This window comes from Mauremys mutica, chromosome 11, assembly GCF_020497125.1.
Source record: "Mauremys mutica isolate MM-2020 ecotype Southern chromosome 11, ASM2049712v1, whole genome shotgun sequence".
NCBI lineage: Eukaryota > Metazoa > Chordata > Testudines > Geoemydidae > Mauremys > Mauremys mutica.
The window spans coordinates 7013380-7036334 of record NC_059082.1 but is presented as its reverse complement, the minus strand read 5'-3'; the positions used below and the strand labels follow the sequence as shown (position 1 = coordinate 7036334).

The 22955-nt window shown below is 49.4% G+C and overlaps 1 protein-coding gene across 1 annotated transcript; it reads right to left on the bottom strand.

The window, feature by feature from the left end:
- Positions 1–751: 751 nt before the first annotated feature.
- SLC51B (solute carrier family 51 subunit beta) lies at positions 752–19897 on the bottom strand. The gene is made up of 7 exons (XM_044979637.1): positions 19877–19897; positions 16828–16958; positions 11302–11400; positions 9236–9610; positions 8468–8611; positions 5893–5983; positions 752–1575 (listed from the first exon to the last, which is right to left on the bottom strand). The coding sequence occupies exons 3-7, from the start codon at positions 11354–11356 to the stop codon at positions 1362–1364; spliced, it is 879 nt and encodes a 292-aa protein (XP_044835572.1). The 5' UTR covers positions 11357–11400; positions 16828–16958; positions 19877–19897; the 3' UTR covers positions 752–1361.
- Between the last annotated feature and the right edge of the window lie 3058 nt (positions 19898–22955).

Below are 22955 nucleotides of genomic sequence, written 5' to 3'. Positions count from 1 at the left end.
CAGTGTTTGTTAAAATGTCAGTGTTCTTCTAAGGTTCTGTCCCCTAAAATGACTGATATGTATTTACAGCCCTAACTGGATTGGTCTGCAAATCCAGAGTTTGTATCCTATGTGACTCCCATTGAAATCAATGGAAAAACTCCCCTTCACTTCCATGGGAGCAGGAAGAGGTCTATTGTTTAGAGATCTACACATCCCATTTCAGGTAACTTGCTACAGCGCGTGTGCAGATGGAAGTCCTTATTGCTAGTATTGTGTTCAGCGAAAGCTAGCAAAATGTTGACACAACGTGCTCCAAGGTCAATACATTTCATTTAATGACCATAGAGCCCCCCCTAGTGGAATGTTCGCACACTGCAGCTGGTATGCCTTCAAATCAGCAGTGTTTGCATTTGCTGTTAAAGCAATAAGCAAGGTGAGGTTTTTAAATGAAATGAAAAAACATTGCAAATATAATTGCAGCAGAATAAACACTTCCAGGTACAGTATATAAAAACAAATGCCTCCACACTGAAAGAACTTGTACCAAAAATATATTTTGTAATGCTTTTTTACAATGCAATGTTCCTTTTCAAAGACTTTGCCAATGGAATACTCCTTTACTGGGTGGATTTAAACAAAATCGTTTGTGTATAAGATTGATATATTTTCCGTTTTTCTTAAATTATTTGTGGGTGTCTCCATTCCATGCTCTCTGTGGAGACTGCTCAATAACACCCAATCAAGGGCAAAATTCACAATGAACAGGCCATTTTCCTTAAGAAATGTTATATACTTTATTTTCCTTTTTGTACCTGATTTGGGGACAGTAACTGCTCTGCTTCTGTATGGAGTTGCACTTCTCTGCAGAGTAAAGTCATGTATCTATAATTACGCAATTTCAATCAATTACTTTGGAAAATATTTTAATAAAGGCAACTTTTGACGAAGCGTCAGCACATCTGCTTAGCTTCAGCGTTTTCTCGATGAACCTTCGCAGAGTTTTTTTAAAAGCACGCGTTCCCTGGCTGACTGCAGTAAAATCCTCCCCCCTTCCTTGCCTGGTTTGGCTCATATAATTATTTTGCAGTGGAAGCGAGTGACAGCTGAGAGAGGGTGGGCAAAGCTGGCATGTAGGAGTAGCCTTGGAACCAAATGACAGCAGCAGGTAAGGATCAGGCCATATTGGCATCAAAGCAGGTGGGACCAGACCAGATTATCTGAGTCAAGAGCAGCTCATGCTGAGGAATCTCCTCTGCCATTTCTTTTTATTCCCCTTGATAAACTGTGCTTAACTTCCCAAGCTCCAGGCAGCATGAATTTCGATACATGACACTTGGTGAAATATTTGTCTGGGGTCTAGGCTCAGATTGCGCTCGCCGTTACATGTCCTCCTCTGGCTTGTCTGCATACAGGGCTGTCACGTTGCCATCCTTCCACTGAACCAAAACCTCCCCTGGTCTTTGTCCTTTCAGCAGCAAATCTTGCGTTAAAGGATTCAAGTTATTATCTTCCTTCAAATCCACAAAGGGTGGCTTGGCTTCCGGCTCAGCTGGTTTGGCAGCTTGTTCATATACGAGGATAATCTTTCTAGTTCTAATGGGGAAGGATACAAAAAGAAGCAAGAAGTGAAACCGCAGGCCCAGTGCGGGCGTTCGTGCAGCAGGTGTGAAACCGGTGTATGCGCTGCTCGGCACGGGACGTACATTAGCTGCTGATGTATAGAAACCTCAGAAGCATCCAGGCGTGTAAGTGGAGTGAAGTGATTTAGTACCCACAGCCATAGGCAGCAGGTTTGTATAATTTTTGGTGGTCCCCATTGCTCCCGCCCTGTAAGCCGATATAAAATGAAGCTACAACGCTTCGGCACCACAAGATTACAAGGGTCAATTAAAAGCGGAAAGTCAGAAGCAGCACTTGCCTGCTTCAATATACGGGATTATATTTTGTTGCACCTGTTGTGACAAAGTGGGAATGTTCTTAATATTTTCTCTGAATACTGTGTGGGTGCCTCAGTTTCCCCTGCAAGGTGCCAACTGAAGGTGTTGGGGACAAAGAGATCAGGTGGCCTCCTTGTCTGGAAGAGAGACAAAGGCCAGAGGAGGGAGTGTCAGTTTGGAGCTGGCTGGGGAAATGGGGAGAGGCCCAGAACTTGGGTCTAGGCTCCCCACCCTCCAAGATGGACCTGACTGAGGGGTCCTGTTTTCTGTACCAACAAGCTCTGTTTTAGACTGTGATCCTGTTGTCTAATAAACCTTCTGTTTTACCGGCTGGCTGAGAGTCACGTCTGACTGCAGAGTTGGGTGCAGGGACCTCTGGTTGCCCCAGGACCAGCCTGGGCAGACTCGCTGTGGAAAGCGCACGGTGTGGAAGGGCTGAATGCTCCGAGGTCAGACCCAGGAAGGTGTAAGCTTCTTGCCCTGCAGACAGTCTGCTCAGAGAGAGGAGGCTCCCCCAGAGTCCTGACTGGCTTTGTATGGAGTTGTTCCAAAGCATCCCAGCATCCCCTTCCACACCATGCGCTTCCCGGAAGTCCGCACAGGCACTGACACTCTCTCCTCTGGCCTTTGTCTCTTTTCCAAGAATTAGGAGGCCACCTGATCTCTTTGTTCTCCAACACCTTCAGTTGGCAGCTTGCAGGAGAGCGGCCCAGGCCATCAGTTGCCCAGAGACAGGGTTTCGGCCATTCTCTGTGCAGACACCATCACACTGGCCCTCTAGGGCTCTACAACAATCACACCCCTTATCCCACCATTTAGATCCTGGAGAAATGCCTTGGGGAAACTGAGGCACCCACACAGTATTCAGAGAAAACATTAAGAACAGTCCCACTTTGTAACACCTGTATACGACTAGTTATATACTTTAAAGGGTGTAAAATAATCAAGTATTGTGCTAAACACAATGATACTCCAAACTGACCACCAAATTTAAGTTGCATGTTTTTCCCCTCAGGTGAGGGCTCTGGGGTGGGGCTGGGGATGAGGGGTTCACAGTGCAGCAGGGTGCTCAGGGTTGGGGTGCTGGGGGCGCAGGCTCTGGGGTGGGGCAGGGCTGCGGATAAGGAACTTGGGATGCAGAGAGGCTGCCCCAGGGCTAGGGCCAGAGAGGACTCCCCCCACTTACTGGCAGCAGCAAGCTCCAGTGGAGGGACCCCTCCTCTCCCCCCTCCCGGCAGCACACTCACTGTGCACCACAGTCACTGCACATGCTCCTAGGGACTCTCTCAGGTCCAGACAGCCCACTCGCCTCCCTTATGGTGGGTATCAGGGTGGGGGGTTGCCATCACGTGTGGCCTCCCCTGCTGCCACCCGTGGGTGCCGGGGGCTCCCGAGCACGTGTGTGCCTCCTTCTCCCTCCTCTCTCCCTCTTCCCCTCCCCCGGTGCTCCAAGAGGCTGCTGGCCGCTGATCTCTACAGCCTTAGGCAAAAGCAGCACAAACAAGGGAGAGAGGCACTGGCTGTTTTCTTTCAGGCAGGGAAGCTCCGAGGCGGGGGCAGGGGAGAAACCCACCTCCAAATATTGGTGGAGCAGAGCCCTCAGCCTTGACTATTCCTGGTGCTGGAGCACCTTGAGCCCACATAACCTGCCGCCCCTGCCCACAGCTGCCGTTTATATCACTACAGAGAATCCAACGAGAAAACATCGTACACCAAATCGTCTACGTCGGGGTGGCCAAATCCTGGCTCGCGAGCCGCATGCAGCTCTTCTACAGTTCAAGTGCAGCTCGCAGAGCCCCCCCGCCCGTCCCTTCTCCGTCGACCAGACTGGGATGGGGGGGAGCTTGGGGCTTCTGCCAGAGAAGTAAAGTTCCCCCCCGCCAACAGCTTGAGTCATGTGCCCCCCCCGGGCATGCCCCTCCTTACCCTCAGCGGCCCCTCCCTACAGCTCCCAGGCGTTCGCTCCGTGGGGAAAGGCAGCAGTGGCTCTCCCTGCAGCCCCCAGCGGTTTGCCACCGCCTCTCCCCCCGGCTGCAGCTCCCAGCTTGCCGGCTCCAGCAGCTGCTGTGCAGGGAGGGAGCCTGGCGGCATCATGTGACCGAGCAGGGCCAGCAAACTCTGGCAAAAATTGGGGGGAGGGGGGCACATGACCCCACTTGTCCCCCCCCCCCACACTGCCTTCTGCCCAACGGGGAGGGGGGTTCTCGGAGCTTCATGGCCATGGGACTTCCTGCCAGGCTTCAGCAGGAACGGGGCTGAAGTCCCAGGACTCCCCTCTCTGCCCGGCTGAAGTCCCGAGACTCCCTTCCCTGCGGGGCTGAAGCCCTGAGCCCCAGTAGGTGCCTCTTGTGGTGCTGAAGCCCAGCAGGCGCGCCCGGGCTCCTGAATGCCTGAAGACTGTCGTAGGCAGCTCGGAGGGTCAGTACGTTTGGCCACCCCTGGCCTAAATCAAACGCCTAACGCTTTGCTGCTGCTGCTTTTTTCTTTTAGATGAAGAGAAAACTCTTCTTCTTATAGCCTGAGTGAGGTGCAAAGATTGTTACTGTAGGCGAAGCCTCATTCTCAGCTCTGTGGTACCCACCCAATGAGTTTTAGGCCAGCAGAGTGGTGTAATACTTGTTATTCCAGCAGAACCTAGCTTATGAGGGTTGACACATTCTCTGATGCTTGTATCTGACAATGAGTCACTCATACTGTTGCTCTAGAAACCAAACGGTGTGAAAGTTTATTTTGAATAGGTGAGGCAAAGGGGCAGCTTTATCTATTTTAGGTACCTATTCAGCCCCCGTTTTCGGATTATCTGAGCTCCTCACAATCTTTTTTAAATGGATCTTTCTGCCTAGTAGCTCTGTGAGGTAGAGACATGCTATTATCTCCAGTTTATGTATGGGGAAACTGAGGCAAAGACAGGCTAAGTGACTTAACCAAGGTCATACAAGAAGTTGGTGGCTGAGCAGAACAAGAAACTGAACTGACTGCTAGGCCTTCCTTCCTGGTCTAAAGGAATGAGCACAGATCTGGGATTTCTTCCACTGTGGGAATGAGGCATTAAGATGCTAAACCTCTCTAGGCATCACTTACTTCATCCATAAAACAGGGATAACAATTGCCTGCCTTCGCACGGTATATCAGGAAACAGGTCAAAAGCATGATGGAAATGCAAAGTGTTAATTCTTATTAATCTAATATTTCAGATGTGCAAGTGATTTTTTTTTGTGCCTGGCACACAATCATAATAATTTATTTGCTGGCCACTCAGCAGCCATCAGATGGCAACAGCTTTCAGGCTCTACAGACGTGCAGTGCATTCAAATTAGCAACCTAGTAGGTAAGTAAGAACTGGAATCGGTTTGAAAATGGCCCCGTCTATGTGTGGACACCCACTGGAATGATTTCTTGGATCACCTCTACTTAAAACCAATCATCATAAAGATCCCATTTAGAATAGCATGTTCCTCAGCCAAAATCCCACAGGCCGTGTCCTGGCTGGTGATGGGTGGGCGTCGGGGGGAGCATGTGTCACCCACACACCTTCTGGGTGGGGTGTTCTGTCCCATTTAGTGGCACCGAAACCACTTATTTAACTCTCTCTTTGAGTCTGCTCAACAGCCTTAGCCACCAGCCAGCTGGCTTTTAGCTCATGTGGGAGAGGCTCATGCTTTAAGCTCCAGAGGCCACAGGTTCGATCCCACCCGCCGATGACTGGGGTCTGTCGGCATTACACATGCAAAGATCCTGTGTACCTGAGGAGGGGGAAGCCAGTATCCCTACTCTGGCTGCCTCTAAGGACAAGCACTGAGGGGATTAGAGCCTTGTCCCGCTCAGGAGCACATCCATGGGGCACTCTGTACAGGGTTTAGCAGCTGTCCCTCCTGCAGGCGCTGCCCCAGTGTCTCTGTGGCCTTGTTCTCCCCCATGCCCCAGCAGTGGGTTTTACAGCCGCCCTGTACCCCTAAAGTTCTGTGTGTCTTACCTGTTTGCCATGATATTTATTCCCAGAAGGAGGAAGCCCAGAAACAGAACCACCAAGGACAGGACTAGAATGGAGTAATTCCACGTGGATGCTGGTGGGGAGAAGCATTGACAAGTGAAGTCAGCATGTGCAGAGCCATTCTGACAAGGCTGTTACAGCCACGTTCTGTTGGGGGTGCTCCAGGTTGTGCGGGGTGGATGAGTTTGGTGCAAACCAGCTGCAGGATTAGGGGAGTGCAAAGGGGCCTGTGCTGAGCTCCCTTCAAAGAGTCATAGAGTTGGAGGCCAGAAAGGCCCACCAGATCACCCAGTCTGACCTCCTGTAGGTCAGGCCTCCAGCCCCACCCTGCACCCGCACACTGACCCAACCACCGAAATGAGACCAAAGGATACAGCCCACAGAAGGCTGGACTGGTGGGTGTCTTGGGGAAAGAACAGGAGAATGCTCCACTGCCCCAGGCCCCTGCAATGGCAGGGAAATGGTTAATGAGCTATACCCAGGGAATCGGGGCAAGCGACCAGCACCCACAGGCTGCAGAGGAAGGTGGAACCCCCCCTCCCTCCCCAAGGTCACTGCCAATCTGACCTGAGGGAACATTCCTTCCCAACTCCACCTATGAGGATCAGTTAGACCCGGAGCCTGTGAGCAAGAACCAGCCAGCCAACGAGCTGAGAAAGCCACGGCTCGCTGCCACCTCTGCCCCTATTGATTTCACAAGTGTTGTGAAAGGCAGGACAGTTCGCAGGGTAGCCCGTGACCTTGCAGGACCTCTGAAGTGCCCTTACGTGGCCTGCTCCTGAGGCCGCATCGCCTAGGCTGTGTACCCCGACTCAGGAGCACCCCCCCAAGGCAGCTGCTTGTCAGGAGTGTAAAGGACCTGGCAGAATTAAACCTCGAAATGGGTGAGTGGGCTTTTACCCAAACAGAAGGAGGGAGTTTAGGGCTGAAGCAGTGAGTGGAGGTTATTGGTCCTGGTCTGTTATCAGCAAGTAATCACAAGTGGTCCAGACCTGAAGTCCTTACTCAGGCAAAACTCCATTGACTTTGGGGTTTGGCCCATTAAAAGCTAATATTTAATGATCAAACTCCATGGCATGTTGAGCTCTTCTGCACACTCTTGTTTGGATTTAATACCAATGTTTCTGTACCAGTCTCTGGAGCCAGCTGCAGCCCAGGATAGCCTGGCTTTTTCCGCTGGGCGCTAGGACTCTGATCCTGCACCACAAGAGTCAAGGGGAGCTTTGCTCATGACCTCAGTGGGTGTGGGATTGACCGTACGTCCTCAGGTCCACCCACATGGATCCGTGCCTCCTGTTCTGCTGAAGCAGCCCATGATCACAGACCTTTGCTTCAATGGCTGGAAGACCCACTGGGCAGAAAGGTCGCCCAGCACACTGGACCCATTTCCAAGTGGGATGTAGAAATTTGCAAGGGAGATCTCGGTAATAAGATGTCCCCCATCCCACTTGTATTTGCCTCTTGATTCTAGAGCAGGCCTGCACAACATGCGGCCCAGGGGCCGCATGCAGCCCGCATGGGCTCACTGTGCACCCGCAGGGGGTGAGTAGGCAACCGGTGGGTGAGGGAGGGGGGCTGAAGAGGCAGGCTGGCCGTGGTCGGGGCTGAGGAGGCGAGCTGGGGGGGTAGGGGCCGAGTGGGCAGGCGGGCAGTGGTGGGGGCTGAGGAGGTGAGCTGGGGGGGGAGGAGCTGAGGAGGCGAGTGGGCGGACAGTGGCGGGGGGGTGAGTAGGTGAGCGGAGGGGTGGGGGCTGAGGAGGCGAGCGAGGAGTCAGTGGCTGATCTGTTCTGCTGATCTGGTCTGGCTCCCATCCCCTCTCCAAGGGTTGCAGCTGTCTGGAGGTGCTGCCTTCCACACCTTCCTCAGTCACACCTCATTCATTCAACAGGGCAACTGATTACAAAGTGGTGGTGGGGGGAGATCTTATTCTACTTCTAGCAAAAAGACGTTTTTCTTTTACCTTAATTATACTACCTTAGGGTCCTGGTAGAACATATTACCACGGTTCAATACCGCTGATTCGGTGGGGCAATGCTGGGGAAGGAGGGTTTGTTTCCGTGGGGTGGGCGGTGCTGGGAGGGGGGGGGGAGTATTTCAGGGGTGGGTGGGTGGTGCTGGGGGGGGGTGTTCAGTGGGGCTGGAGGGGTTTGGCCCTCAGCTGTTTTCTTTGGAGTAATATGGCCCTCGCCGCTTTACGAGTTGTGCAGGCCTATTCTAGAGGCCCTGCCAGAGCCAGGGAAGGACCTAGGTTTGTAACTTAGGCAGCAACCTCTGGAAAGAGCTAGTTGAGAATTTTCTGATGAAACGTGTTTTGGGAAAAGGCTGATTTATCAACACTGAAATTGTTCATGGGAAAGAGCCAGTTTTAAAAATCACCCAAGGAAAAAAAAATTTTTGGAAACTCAAAAACTCCCAGGACGGGAAAACCATTTCTGGCCATCCTCTATGATTGGAGTAACTCCCCCTCGCTATCTGCCGCTAGCCAACAAGGTTCACAACCAGACGTTTGTTTCCCCTGCAGCCCTGACCATCTACCATATTTATTTATGGTACTTACAATCTCCAGTCCGGAAAAACCACACCATCTCCTGTAGTTGTTCTTGAGACATAGGCATTCCAGGAGTGGGATTGCCTTCCACCTCGTCATGCATTTGTGTGCTGGTAAGAGGCATAGCGAAATATCTACCGCCCTCTGCCTTTGCTGTGGAAAAACAGAAAGATGGACGGGACGTCTGTTTCTGTTGCAAATGCACAAGATGGAAGAGCCTCACTGTTGATTCACAGGGCTGAATTTCTCTTGTTTCTCATGTACGCTCGTGCAGGTGCAACTCAAGTATGCAAACTGGGGGGTTGTGGGCACAGCCAGTTGCATGCGCAAAAGTGAGCTTGCAAACAGAGTCTAGAGCTACAGATGTGGCTCGGGGTATCCCAGGAACAGGAATCTGCGAGAAATATTCGTGATTGCTCCATATGGAGCTTTGTTATTAGTCAGGTTTTCTTACTTAAATCAGGAAGTCAGTGGCACTCTTACCTTTGAGTTCAGTGAGACCAGATCTAGTTCTTTTATACTCAGGTTTTACCTAAAGGGACTCAGAAATCCGAAGCTGACTTTCCACCTTACGGGACCTATAGCATCAATACCTATCTGCGGGAGACGGCTGTTGAATGAACAGCATTGGTATTTTTCAGCTGATTGGCTGACACTGCGGATCCCGTTTGTGTGCGATACGCAGGATGGCAAGAACACAGCAACCTCACTGCATATTGTTAGCAAGCGTTGCATGTGTTTAGTGAGTGTCTTTTCTTTTTGGTGTCTGATGCTTACCTGGCTTCTGATCACAGACGCTCTGCCCCCTACTGACTCGCCATCGGGAACTTGGGCTTTTTGTATTCGCCAGAGCAGCTTTATTCTTATCTGCAGTCAGGTACATATGGGTGCTGCCCACCGAGTGCAGCGTGAAATTAACACACTCCCAGTTTGCATGCGCTGCACTTTCACAGGGACTTGACCGCACGCTGTTGGCTCCATCTGTAGACAGACATTTCCTGGTGCCTTGATTGATCAAGGAATTGTCTTGCCAAGACCAGTGTTGGAACTTGGAAGTGGGATTACAGGCCTCTAAAAGCAAGTTCTCATCTGTCGTGCTGGCTTGTAAACACAGCTTGACTTGAGCGTTTTGAATGAGAAAACCCTGTGTGCCTGCAAAGAAACCAGAGCTTGAGCAGTCATCCTGTACAGATGGGACAGTTATCTACAAAGCATGGTACAGACAGCAATCAGGTCAAGCAATCTTTAATGTCTGCGGGGAGTAGACAGGACTCCTGCAAAAGCCACACAAGCAGTGAATTGCATGGAGCTCAGTTTCCCTGTCTTGGAAGGACAGAGTCAACTCTCCTGGGATATGAACCTGTTGTTCCAAGGAGCCTTAGTGTCTCAGAGCAGAAGGAAATCCACTGCTCGGGGAAGAGGAGATCCATGGCCCCATTAACATCCCAGCCTACAAACCAGCTGCTCAGCTACATCTGCGATCTGGCTCTCTCGGGATTGCGGGGAATATCAAGTGCAGTTACTAGGCCTTTTCTTGTGTCACTAGCTCATTGTGGGTATTTCAGTCTGGAGTAGGGTGAGCACCTGCTCCAGCCCGGAAGAGGTTGGAAAAGCCCTGCAGAGGGCTGGGCTGGGCAAGGTAAAACCCTGGCTGATTGGGGAAGTGGCTGCAGCTGGGGCCACGCCCCAAACTAAGTAACTGGGCCTTATAAGAAGGCCAGGGAAGCCAGAAGCACCAGTTGCTCTCTGATGGGAGAGGGAGACAGGCCTGGCTGCTGGGGAACTCACCCAGGGGACCTAGAGAGAGGCAGGGCTGGGGAAAGGCCCTAGGAGCTGGGAAGCCCTAGGCCAGCAACTCCCCAGGCTGCAGGGCCTAGTTCTAAGCCCACCTAGGTATTGGGCTTGCAGAGGGGCAGCCTGAGGGTGGGTAAAGGCAGCCAGTCCAGACCCCTCCGCCTATGATGAGTGGCTGATACTGCAGTGAACAGGGGCTAGATGGAGACTGGGCAGTAGCCAAAACTGAGGCGAAGTGGGGATAGTGGGTTGGGGTTCCCCAGGGAGGGGAGACCCAGATCGGTGGGGTACTGCCAGGGGGCAGCGCCCCAGTTAAAGGGGCACCGGGGTCCAGGGAGGGACACGGGGGCCAGAGGACAGGTGGATCACTGGCCTGCAGAGAGCGCTCCGGAGCTGGAATGAGCTAATTCCCCGAGAGACCAGGAGGAGGCGCTGCAGGGGTGAGTCCAAACCTCTGCTCAGTCCTAGCACATCTCACTGTAGCGAATGACTTTGGGTCACACTGTGCCCACGGTAATACTCGGGTAATGACCCTGACGTCAATGGGATTGCAACAGCCTAAGTGAGGGCAGAATTTGGAAGTAACTGTCGCTGAGGTTATTCCAGATTTACGCCAATACGGATTAGAGGAGAACTGGCCCATGGCTCAGCACGTAGACAGCCAAGTGATCAAGGAGCAAGAGCCCCACTTGTGTAAACACATGACTGCAAAAGCACACTTATATTTACACACATGGGTGCCGTGCGTGCATGTGCACACTCAGACAGGTACCTGTGTTTGCCAATGGCCAGATAGGCATTGAAACAACCACTCCAGGCGCAAACACCTGTTTTCAAGCCAAATGTGGCCACTGGGTATGCAGATGTGGGCACGCAAGGGTGCATCTAAGTAGGACCCCTAACACTACGCCCCAGAGTGATTCATTTTGTAACCCTGATCGCCAGTGCCACCTGCTCAGCCTGACGTAGGTAAGAGTCCCAGACAAGGAGCTGTCTTGGTGTTTGCGGGCTGCTGCTCACGCTTCCCTTTCACCGAGCAAAGACTCTACCTTGCACCAGTAGAAAGAGGATTATCCAGAGTGACTTCATAGTTGTTGGTACCATTCTGAAAATGGAGAGGGCTTCTTTGAAGTATGGTACTTGGAAACCTGGGAAAGTAAAAAAGCCAAGAGGTTATGGATACTTTCTTGATGCCGTGAGAACCTGGGTGGTGGTAGTTTGATAGAGGCAGTGCCCGCCAATACTATCAATGCAAAACAATGTCGCTGCTGTAAGAGGCTCAGAAGAATCAGAGATGTTAGGCCAGCATGTCCATTTCCCAGTGTCCAGCACCTGTGCTCTCTTCTGTCTCATTTTAAACACATGAGCAATGGGAGATCCAGCCTATTCCAAAATCAGCCCATTCAGACATATGTTCTGATGTCCAGCTTCGACGTCTGTGCTGCTTTTCGTCTCATTACACCGGGCTGAGCTGACAGGCTGGGATGCAGAGCTGATTCCAAGAGCCACCCAGGAGTGGCCGTCCCCTGAGCTGCCCTTGGCCTGCTGCCAGGAGCCAGCTCCTTTCCCAGCAAGGTTCCTTTCCTCTGTTCCTTCCTCAGGTGGCAGCTGCTTCCCTCACTGGCTCCCCGGAGCTATATGTCTTGTGAGAGCATCTGCTGCCAGTCAGAGGAAAGCAGAAGTGACCAAGCCTTGAGAGTGGAGAGCTCAGCTATCAGAAGGGGGAGGAGGCAGCTCCTGGTGCCAGGCTGAAGGGAAGGTGTCTCCTGTTCCTTGAGTAGCTCCTAGAAGCAGGCACCTCTCACTCCTCTCAGCAGGCCAAGCATCCACCACCCACCCCTTAAGTCTTCAGCTCCTACACTCACTGAGCCTGTTTGTCCCACCACCAGCGTGCCTCAGTCCCGGCTGGAGGGATTGTGTCCGGTGATCGTTTAGTCTCTGTGGCCTATTTGATCCTTTGCAGCTTTGTTGAGCCTGCCAATGAGGGGGCTAATTGCCACAAATGGACATGACTGTGTGTGAGGGGGATACTTGCCTGCTAAGACCTGGACTGAGCTCATGAGACTCAATTTATTCAGGCCACTAGATGGTAAAAACTTTCACTCCCAAACTGCTCTGGATTTGAACTGTGACTTACTTCTAGGTAAATGACTCTTCGTCCCATCACTAGTCCCTGAGCTACTCTGTCTTCACATTTCAGTAATTATTATAACCACCGAGATTTTTGCATCCATTCCATACTCTTGCTTTAATTTGCAATAGCTCGAGTTGTTTCTTCTGACCCCAGAGCTGCCCCCGGTAAATTGCTCAACACCACATTACACTGCTCAATGCAGGCTAAGAAGGACCCTGCTGACTATTACATGAAAAATCTGTCCTACTGGTTATTCACCTAACGATTGCTTTTTTCTGGCCGTAGGTCATGGATTACAATTTCTTAACAATTCAAAGTTCATATTTTATGGCCAGCTAAGCATGCAGGCTCATTTCCTCATGACAGAAAGTCATGCTATAGGCAGTACATGTGCAAATGTGATTATAGCACTGCCTTTTAGAGAATGAAACCTCTAAAACCCCTGTCTGGAGGATGTATTACCTCGCTCTCCATTAAGTTTATAAGCCTACAGACAGAACCTATAGTTTATAAGCATATAGAAAGAACAAGCAAACTATGGTGTGCCACAGGAAGCAGCTTATCTGAATGTTACCTCCCAAGAAGAAGTCCAACGCTGAACGTTTTAAATGGTGAAGGGATGTTTTCTGTGTAATGCATGTTCAAATAATATTTGACACTTATAGAGTATCTTTTAGCCCAAAATGCTTCATAAACTATGGGCAAAATCCTAAAGTCCTTGCTCAGATCCTACTCCCATGGACAGCACTGAATTCAGGAGAGTGATGTCAGAGGATTTGCCCCCATAAAACACCAATGAAAGGCAGCCTCCTCTGGGGTGGAGAGCGGCAACTGAGCAGCGTTTTGCATATGAGTGGGAGAAGGGAAAATTTTGGTAAAGGACATTAGGACAACCCCCTACTATTATGGAAAGGGAGAGGGGATCTTTTACATCTACATGGTTCTGACAGGAGCTCCCTATTTAAAGCCTCATTCAGCTCTCACCCACAAACCAAACTACACTGAATTCCATTTATCTGCCGCCAGCATATGAAAGCCGGAACTGAGCACGTGGTTCCAGAGAGCTTTGCATTTCAGACCTGAACCACGGACTTTCCAGCTGCCCTTTCACAGTTATTCTGATGTGCTGCATTTCACGTTTAAAATGGTTGGCTCTTTTGTTTCGATACCGAAAAGCAGGGGGCTGGTCACTAGGATGGGCTGGGCAAGGATGTTTCGCGCCCTAGGTGAAACTTCTACTTTGCGCCCCTTCCCCGCGCCCCCGAAGCCCTGTGGCAGCTCTCCGCCCCCCCGCCCTGAAGTGCCCCCCCGAAGCCCTGTGGCAGCTCTCCGCCCCCCTGCCCTGAAGTGCCCCCCCGCAGCCCTGTGGCAGCTCTCTGCCCCCCCCGCCCTGAAGTGCCCCCCCGCAGCCCTGTGGCAGCTCTCCGCTCCCCCGCCCTGAAGTGCCCCCCCGCGTCAGCTCCCCCGCTCCGCCCTGAGGCACGCCCCCCGCATCAGCTCCCCGCCCCAGCTCATCTCTGCTCCGCCTCCTCCCCGAGCATGCCGTCACCGCTCCACTTCGCCCACCTCCCAGGCTTGTGGCGCCAATCAGCTGTTTGGCGCCACAACCCTGGGAGGGAGAGATGCAGAGCGGGGCAGCGGGCTCAGGGGAGGAGGCGGGGCAGAGGTGAGCTGGGGCAGGGAGCGGTTCCCCTGTGTGCTGCGCCCCCCCCTTACTTGCTGCAGGCGGCCCTCCCCACGCCCCCCCAGCCCCAGGTCCCTCCGCCTAAATGCCGACGATGACCGGGGCAGCCGAAGATCCGGCCACCGTGGTCACTGCCGAAGGACCCGAAATGCCGCACCCCCACCCCAAATGCTAGTGCCCTAGGCGACCACCTAGGTCGCCTAATGGGTTGCACCGGCCCTGGCTGGGCCGCAAGAATTCCATTTTGCAAACAAAGGCCGGGTTCTGGAATTTGGTTTCATTCTGCAGCAGGATGACACGGAGATGTCCTGAAATTTTTCACAACTAACAAGCGCACAGGTGCTGGTTAGGGCATGCACAGGGGGTGTGGGAGACCCTGCTCTGCACGGTCCTGGCTCTGCCTGGTCCTAACTGCCAGGCTCTTGATTATTGGGGTGGCACACTCGGTCTGACCAGAAATTCTGTCCTGGACCTAAGGAAACTTTCACTGAAACGAATGCATTTCCGATGAGAGTTTCAGTTTGACTAATCAGCATCGGCTGATGAAGAAACGTTTAGTCGAAAAATTCCCGACTGGGGCTGTTGGTGACATCCCTGCTAGAGCCCTGGTGACCTCTTCTCCATTTCTCCAGATCCAGCGTCCCAGGCCTCACACCACAGCCAGAGTTGCTGTCACTAAGGCTACGTCTGCACGACGAGTTAGGGATGCAATGCCCTCACTCGCTACGCATCCTCGTGCTACCGCTCATTGAGCCAGTGTGCGTCTAAACAGCAGTGTAGCCATGGTAGCGGCAGTGAAGGTACCGCTTAGCCAGGCCGAGCACGTAGCCACAGGGTTCAGGCAGGTTTGTACTCAGCACAGCTAAGCCTCCGTGGCTACACTGCTTTGTACACTTGCATTAGCTTAATGAGCTCCGGTGCAAATATATGTAGACAAACAGGGGAATTATGCCCCTCACTCGTAGTGTAGATATGGCCTTAGATTGCTGGGCTAGGCTTTCCGGATCTGCACCTTAACCAATTCAGAGTTAAGTTTGCAGTTCTATCAGGGACTCACCTCATGATGTCCGTGATTGAGGACACCACCCACTGCGCAGCAGGGGCTTTAATACTTTGGTACAATTTGGGGAGCTCAGGAAAGAGAAAGCAGGTTTCCAGATTTTCCTAGCTTTTGTTAATTTCAGGCCTGTGCACAGTGGGGTCAGTATTTCATCCTGTTTGGTGAACATTTCCCCCCCAGGTTATTTTGGGTGACATTACACCTGCAGAATTTCATATCGTTGTTTTCAGGACCTGGATTTTCACACTGAAACATGCAAAAGTCACACCATGGTACTTTTCAGAGTAAACAGGGATGCTCATGGGCATGGACCTTCACATTTCAGGGTTCCACTCCAAACCAGGTGCTGTGGAATTTTGCAGGTTTTTTTATTACATTGCAATGAAATGTGGAAACGCAACTGGTGAGACTGTCACATTAATAGTGACTATTTCATACAACCCCAATGCCCAGTCCTGCAAAACCTTACTCATGATAGCAATCCTTATGCATGCAGGCAACCAGGGGAACAATTTGCACAATGCGGGTGCTGAGAGCCACTGAACCAAATTACAAACCCTGCATATAATGGAAACTGCTTCAAGCCAGGGGCAGCAGCAGCACTGTCAGCACCTCTAGTTCCAGCACCTATGCAGGCAAGCCGATCAACTACACCAGTAAGTTTGTGAGACCAGGCTCTAGATAATAGGAGCTGAGGGTCTGGCCCACAAAAGTATATTTCCACCCCTGTTGGACACACCATATGGCATAATCAAAATCTGTCCTGGAATATTGCAAATATACCCTCTTTATTTTGCACGTTGGCTTTTATTGGGCTTTAACGTTTTAGGCCATTTACCAGGAGACATGCTGCGCTCGTAAAAGTGCAGTGCCAATTTTTTATTTTTTTTTACTCTGTTGGGGGACAAATCAGATCAGCTGGCCAGCAGGCCTTGAAGTCTGCAGCCAAGGTCCTCCAACCCCATCTGTGATTTATCTTGTTGAGACCGGCAACAAAGGCTCAGTCCAACCTTCAGAAAGGTCATCTATATGGACTGTCTGATAAGAAATTATTTATGTCCTTTCTGTCTCCTTGCCTTATCATCCTACAATATATTACAATACAATTACAATCATCACATTTTGGGATTAATCACCTTAGAAAATTGTATTCTCTTGTCTCTGTTCCGCTGGTCTCAGTTCATGGTGATGGTTGTGTATTAATTGCATTAAATCTTGCATGTCATCCCAGATATTGTATCTGAAGACTCCCATCCCAACTCTAGTACTAAATTTGTTTACACAGTGCAATACCTTGTAAACAGAAGCCAATATTTTTGTGTTTGAGAAAGTTAAACTATGAAATCAGTTCAACCAAAGTTTTTAGCCCTTGGGAGCAAAACTTAAAGGAAAAAATATTAAAACAGGGAGGCATTTTTTAAACTTTTGAATAATTAGAAATCTAGGAGCAAATCTACACAACATTTTTCAATCACAGTATTATTCTGTTTTTTATACATAGGAGCTTAAACATTTGAATATGGGTATATTCTTCTTCCCATCAAAGTCCCTTTCTTATCAATAAAAAGGATACACACACTTTTCTTAAGAATATCATGTAGGCTTTACACAAAAATCTCCAAATATACCCATAATTTTAACTTAAAAAGTAAAAAAGAAAGAAAATCTCCTTTAAAAATACCTAAAAATTAACTCACCAGAACGCCAGTAGTTCTCGGAAGAAGGGAAATTACATTTCTTATGCAAATCTTGCCATCTGCAGCTTTGACACTACGCTGAGCACTACTGAGTACTTCACTTCAGCAGTTGATCTTCTTTGCTCTGACCTCTGTAAGTCAGAAGCAGTGATTCATTCTGCTGCTCGTAATCATGTGGAAAGTAGAAACCTACAGGTATCTTTTTCAAAGTCACAGAAAATAACACCACCCTCTGCTGCTGGTTTCATTTACAACACAGGGTGAATGAACTTTTCCCCCATGATGAACTTTAAGAATGTTCCATGTATTTACTCAAGTTGTTGGCATAATCAGTATGAAAAAGGAGATCTGACTAAAACTAGACACTGAAACATAGTTCTCTGGTTTAAAAAAAAAAAGTGACAATATCATTTTTGTGCCTTTGTTATGTGAAACCATACAAGCAGAGGTGGATTAAGATGTATTGGAGCCTTGGGCACAAAGAACATCCCCCCCTCACCCCATTAAAAACAAGAATGTATCAAAATGCATTAATACAAAGCCTCCATTCAGTGTTTACACACTGCATTAATAATAAAGCAAATCATATCCCAGTTCATTATGCCTCAATTTTTCCACATAGAAAGTTAATATGGCTAGATATTATCCATACCATCGCACAAAGGTGTTCACAACTAATCTGGACAACACTGGTATTTCAAGAATCAGTTGTCCACAGGTCAACAAATGGTTCTTTCATCTCCCCTGATTTTTTTTAACCTGCCCATTACACATGTTTTTCCACCTATTGATCCTTTTACAGTTCAGTTTTTCTACTGTGGCAGCAAGGAGGCCTGAAAGACAATAGTCACAAGTCTAGAAAGTAACGTAATTCAAAGAACTCATCCTAGCCTGAGGCAAAATGACTATTATTAATGACGTTAAGGTAGGACTCCAGCCGGGAGTGGGCATTCCGGCACCGCTTGGGGCGGAAGGAGACGCAGCAGGAGGTGGTGCTCCCCATCTTGCCTAGCCCCGGCCAGCTGGCCAGGTGCAGGAGGATGCAGGGGGAGCCCATCACCAGCAGTGGCAAGAAGCCATGGGCAGCAGTGAAGAAAAACAACAAGCAGGAGAGGAAGAGGCAGTGGCTGCTGCTGCGCCTCTAACCACAGGCTGATCCCCCCACCCTCCCTCCCACCGGCTCCCCCAAGAAGCCTTTCCCCAAGCCTGGCCAGCAGAGCAGAGGACGCAGCAGCTAAATCATCCTGCCCCAGCATCAGGAGATTTCTCCAGGACCCCCCAGATTGGTCAGGGCCCCTGGGCGCAGGCCCTGTGTGTTAATCCACCACTGTCATAAAAGACACATGTTACAGGTGTTGCCCAGTATTTGTAGATAACAACACCGCCATAGCATCTTCCTGCTGAGGCTCTCAAAGCCCTTTACAAACAGGCCTGAGTTAATAACCACAGTCCAAAACACCCTCGGGAGGCAGGGAAATAGTGTTATCCCACCATACAGGTGGAGAAAGGGGAGAGAACTAAATTATTAACAATAATCCAAGAGGTACAGAAGTAAGAGGCCTTGTTTTAGCGGTGCTGGGCATCCCACAACTCCAAAGCTGAATTCAATCCTTTTGATCAGATCGTTCTGCATCTCACTAATATGCCAAGTTACACGGTCAGAGTGCAGGTTAAATAGAGCAGTACACGGAAGAACTGTAAGGCATAGTCCCCAGAGGAAAAGGTAGCAGGATAATAACTATTTGTTCCATGTGCTCTGTAGGTGCAGCAGGACATTCTGCAGTTTACTGGTGAGAAAGGGTGAGGGCTGTAGCCAGAGCGGGTCCCTTGCAGGTACACTCTAACTGATTAACCAGGAAAACTTTGCAATGTAATAATAATGCCAACATTTAATGTCAGCCATAGTTGAAAATAGGGATTAATGTCACAGGAGCCATTAGCTTTTTTACACTTGTCTGATCTTAGCAACTGAGTGCACAGCTGAACGGTGCACAAAAAGGAAAAACCAGATACCATAGCAGCCAGGTATCATAAATAGCCTGTGGTCAGGGAATGGTTGTCACAGGTCCCACATTCTCTCCCTGTCTTCAGCATTTTCCAATTTGAACTGAAGCCTCTTTGCTGTTGAAGCAGCGTCCTGCAATCATTTATCTTTGAGTTCCCCGTCTATATGCAATTCAGAGGATTCTCTGCCCGCCTCTATAAAACCTTATCCAGCCAATGCTCGGACTCCCCAGACAGATAGGATTTACTATTCAGCTTCAGTCTGGCAGGGAACGGGATTATAGTTTTTCATTCAAAAATCCATTTCTTAGGGGTATAAAGGCTCACTTAGCCCGAGGAGAGAGGCTTAAGGCTAAGAGGCAGGGGACTTGCTGTAACATACATTCTCTCTCCCAGGCTTTCTATAGTGGTTTTTTCCTTCTTTCAAGTTGCATGATTTATAAAGGCTCCGTTGCACCGGACGCAGCATTATCACCCATTCCCAGGGTGAAGAAAAATCTTGACCCACACAGATCAGTCACCAAGTGAAAGCATGGAACTGCCAGCACCAAGCTCTAGCCAACCTAAAGCTGATCATCATCTATGTTTTCAGACTGATATTGCCCCCAACTGGGGTCTTAAAGCCCAGCCTTGCAGGGTTTGGCACTATAGCTTCCGTTTCCAAACCTGAAGGCCTATGGAAGTGAGACGCAGAAAATCATATTTAGGGGCCTAATAATTAGAGGCACTGACCATCTACAGCTCCCATTGCTGCCAGGAGCAGGTGTAATAGCTCCCCAGTGATGGATTGGCTCACATCCTGTGTTAGGGCAGCTGCACTATTCAGTTGTCGGAGGACTCCTCCTGCATAGGGGAACTCAGTGGTCTAGAAACCTAAGCCGCCTCTCCTGGTCACAGGAGTAAGTTGTGTAGCTGGGGGGAAGGGTACGTGGCCGAGGCTCCCTGAAGGTCTGATCCACTGTCTGAAATAAAGGAAAAGATTCCTGCAGGCTACAATGAACCCTTATGCCCTGGAGATTTTGACTGCCACCTTCATATCCCTTACCTGAGCTCTTCGGCTCCACCTATGACAGAGGACATGACTTTGTGCTCCATTTCCTCCCCAGATTTGTCTTTGGTATTTCTAGGAAGAAACTAGACTCTGGCCTTGGCATTTCAGTTTTGCTTATCTCTTTGTAGTACAGTTTTCTGATCCCTTCAGTGTCTTTGACCTCACATGCCTGGTTACAGAATAACTCAGCACTTTTTTTTTTTGGTGCCATGTAGAAAATCAGAGTTCAAATCCATTGTGAAAGCAAGGTCCCTGAGCTTTTTATTTGAATAACAATAAAAATGGTTCTTTTAACTGTGCAATAAACATTTATATCCAGTCAAGCCTTTAATTACAGTGCATGCACACTGTGCAGCGTGTAATAATAAAACAGCTAGTTGAAGTATGCGGTCCCAGGGTGGGTGGCATAAGTACCATTTGTAGTATGGTTCAAGTGGTTTTCCCAGCATAGATGGCAAGATCTCTGTTATGGCACTCCCTATTTAACAGAGACGATCACACTAGAGGTATGTTGACACTATATACTCCTTACGGTGCGTGTAGAGTACCTACAATGCACACACACCCCAGCAAAAGTATAAACAGTGTAGACGGTGAGGCACAGCTTATGTGAGTAAAGACTCATCTGAACCTGAAGGAATACCGGACTACACAGCTCTCTACAGATCCAAGCAGTGCCTCCTGCATCCACCTTCCTATTTTTAGCAGTGCAGTGTCCCGCTGCCACCCCCTGTTGGAATCTTTCCCTGTCACAGTGAAGACTCCTGCAGCGGGGAAAGGCTCTAGCAGCTCTCTGCTGCTGGAGCTTTTCTTTATAACAGGGAGCTGCCAAAGCCTCGCCCCGCTGTAGGGAAAGTCTCCCTGCTGTCTGAGGTGTTCCCTGCTGCCTTGCCCTTGCCTGAGTCTTTCAATGGCATGCACAGCTACACACCACATCCTGCTTTTCACTGGCACGTAGCTCCACATACCCTACAACCCACCACCAGGCGTGTGCTATATAGTGTAGCCTCGCTGTTCCCCCTCTGCCTTCACCCATGGGGCTAGAGTCACTGATATGGCACTGACCATATACTAGTTGAGCAGCGCCACCTCCAGAAATCTAAAATTGGGTGAATGAAAGCTGGAAGGGAACAGCATCTCTATTCCCTAGCCAAATATGAAACTAGAAAGTTAAAGATTACATGACCTCTGCAATGGACAGTGCCATCTATAGATAATTTTTCCTGCGTATGCTTCTTATACAAATTCTGTAATTTAACTAGTAAATAATCCATATCAACACTAGACTACCTACAATATTTCCAAATTCTTAGATACTCTGCTGAACAACTTCTTAGTGTCAAAGTTACTAGGGGATATTGTCATCTAGAAGTGTAGGAAATTTGACCACATACTGGTAATTCAAATTAAACTTAGAGTTACGTATATAAACCCTCTTCTCATAGAGAAAAGAATGCTCTTAGATAATGATAAAATATTTTCATTCTGATGTTATGGGAGAAGACTGTTCATTAAGTGATTATCCTGACTTTGTACTTTACAAGAAAAGAACATTCTTTAAATTATAACCATTGCTAAAGCAGAGCATGTTCTCACCAAAAGAATTAACTTTTCCAATGCAGCAGTTACTCATCAATCTTGCTCAAAACCAGAAGGATGTCAGTGACTTTAGTGTCAACAGTCACCCTTTTTTGCCTGACATTTTTTCACTTAATGTTTACACATTATACTATGTCTAAATGTAGCCAGTTTAAAACACATGGCCAAAGGTTACAAGATCATGTGCAAGAAAGAGGGTTAGATTCTGTGTTGCTGGTTGTGAAGATGATCAAAGAAAGCAAATATAGATGGGGTGAAAAACCACTTAGGTTCACAAAAATTGCATGGTTGCAGCTGAAATTTCCATGAGGACTCATTCTGACAAGGAACAGAAGCTGACATTTTGCTGCTCTGCCATAGTAGGAACACAACAGTAGCAGGAAACAGTGATTAAAGTATCTCCTAAAAAAAATGGACGAAATAAATTTGGAGAGCCATAACATTGTGATTAGCGTGTGATGCGTTTAACACCTTGGGGAACCATTTACAGGGCTGATGCAATGTAAGATCTTGGCTACTCATGGTATTTTGAGCCTCCTCATGGTAGTATCCAACAGTGAAAATACAGTAAGTCCAGAACATTTTTGTTCCTGAAAGCATTAGTTGCATTATTGTATTGGCTTCATAAAGTCCCTTTGATTTTACAATATAATGTTCTCTCTATTAAGTATAATATAATATCTAACTAGATATAAGCATGGCAGAATTTAATTTTTTTACAATTTTGAGGGATAATATTGATATTTTTAAAACTTTTAAAAAATTTTTATTGGTTTCAATTTTCTCAGTGATTGGAAATTAAGTGGGGGGGAGCTAGATAATTATTTCATGACAGTAGACATTGCAATTCAAAAAGTTAAAGCATTGTAACTATTAAAACACAAACTGTCCACACCATATGTCAATTGTGGCAGAGCTCTGACCCAGGGCCGCCCAGAGGGGGGGGCAAGAGGGGCAATTTGCCCCAGGCCCTGGGCCCCACAGGGGCCCCCACAAGAGTTTTTTGGGGCCCCTGGAACGGGGTCCTTCACTCGCTCCGGGGGGCCCGGAAAACTCTTGCGGGGCTGGGCCCAGGAGCTTCTTCCGCTCCCGGTCTTCGCCGGCGGGGGGTCCTTCCGCTCCGGGGCGGAAGGACCCCCCACTGGCAAATTACCGCCGAAGCGGGACCCACCGCCGAAGTTCAGCTCGGTCTTCAGCGGTAATTCGGCGGCGGGGGGCCCTTCCGTTCTGGGACCCGCCGCCGAAGTGCCCCAAAGACCCGCGGGGGGGGGGCCCCCCCACCACCAAATTACCGCCGAAGACTGGGCTGCACTTCGGCTGCGGGTCCCGCTTCGGCGGTAATTTGGTGGCCGGGGGGGCCCTGCTGCGGGTCTTCGGGGCACTTCAGCGGCGGGTCCCGGAACGGAAGGGCCCCCCGCCGCCAGAGACCCCAGGAATCCTCTGGCCGGCCCTGGTCTGACCTTGCCCCCAGGGG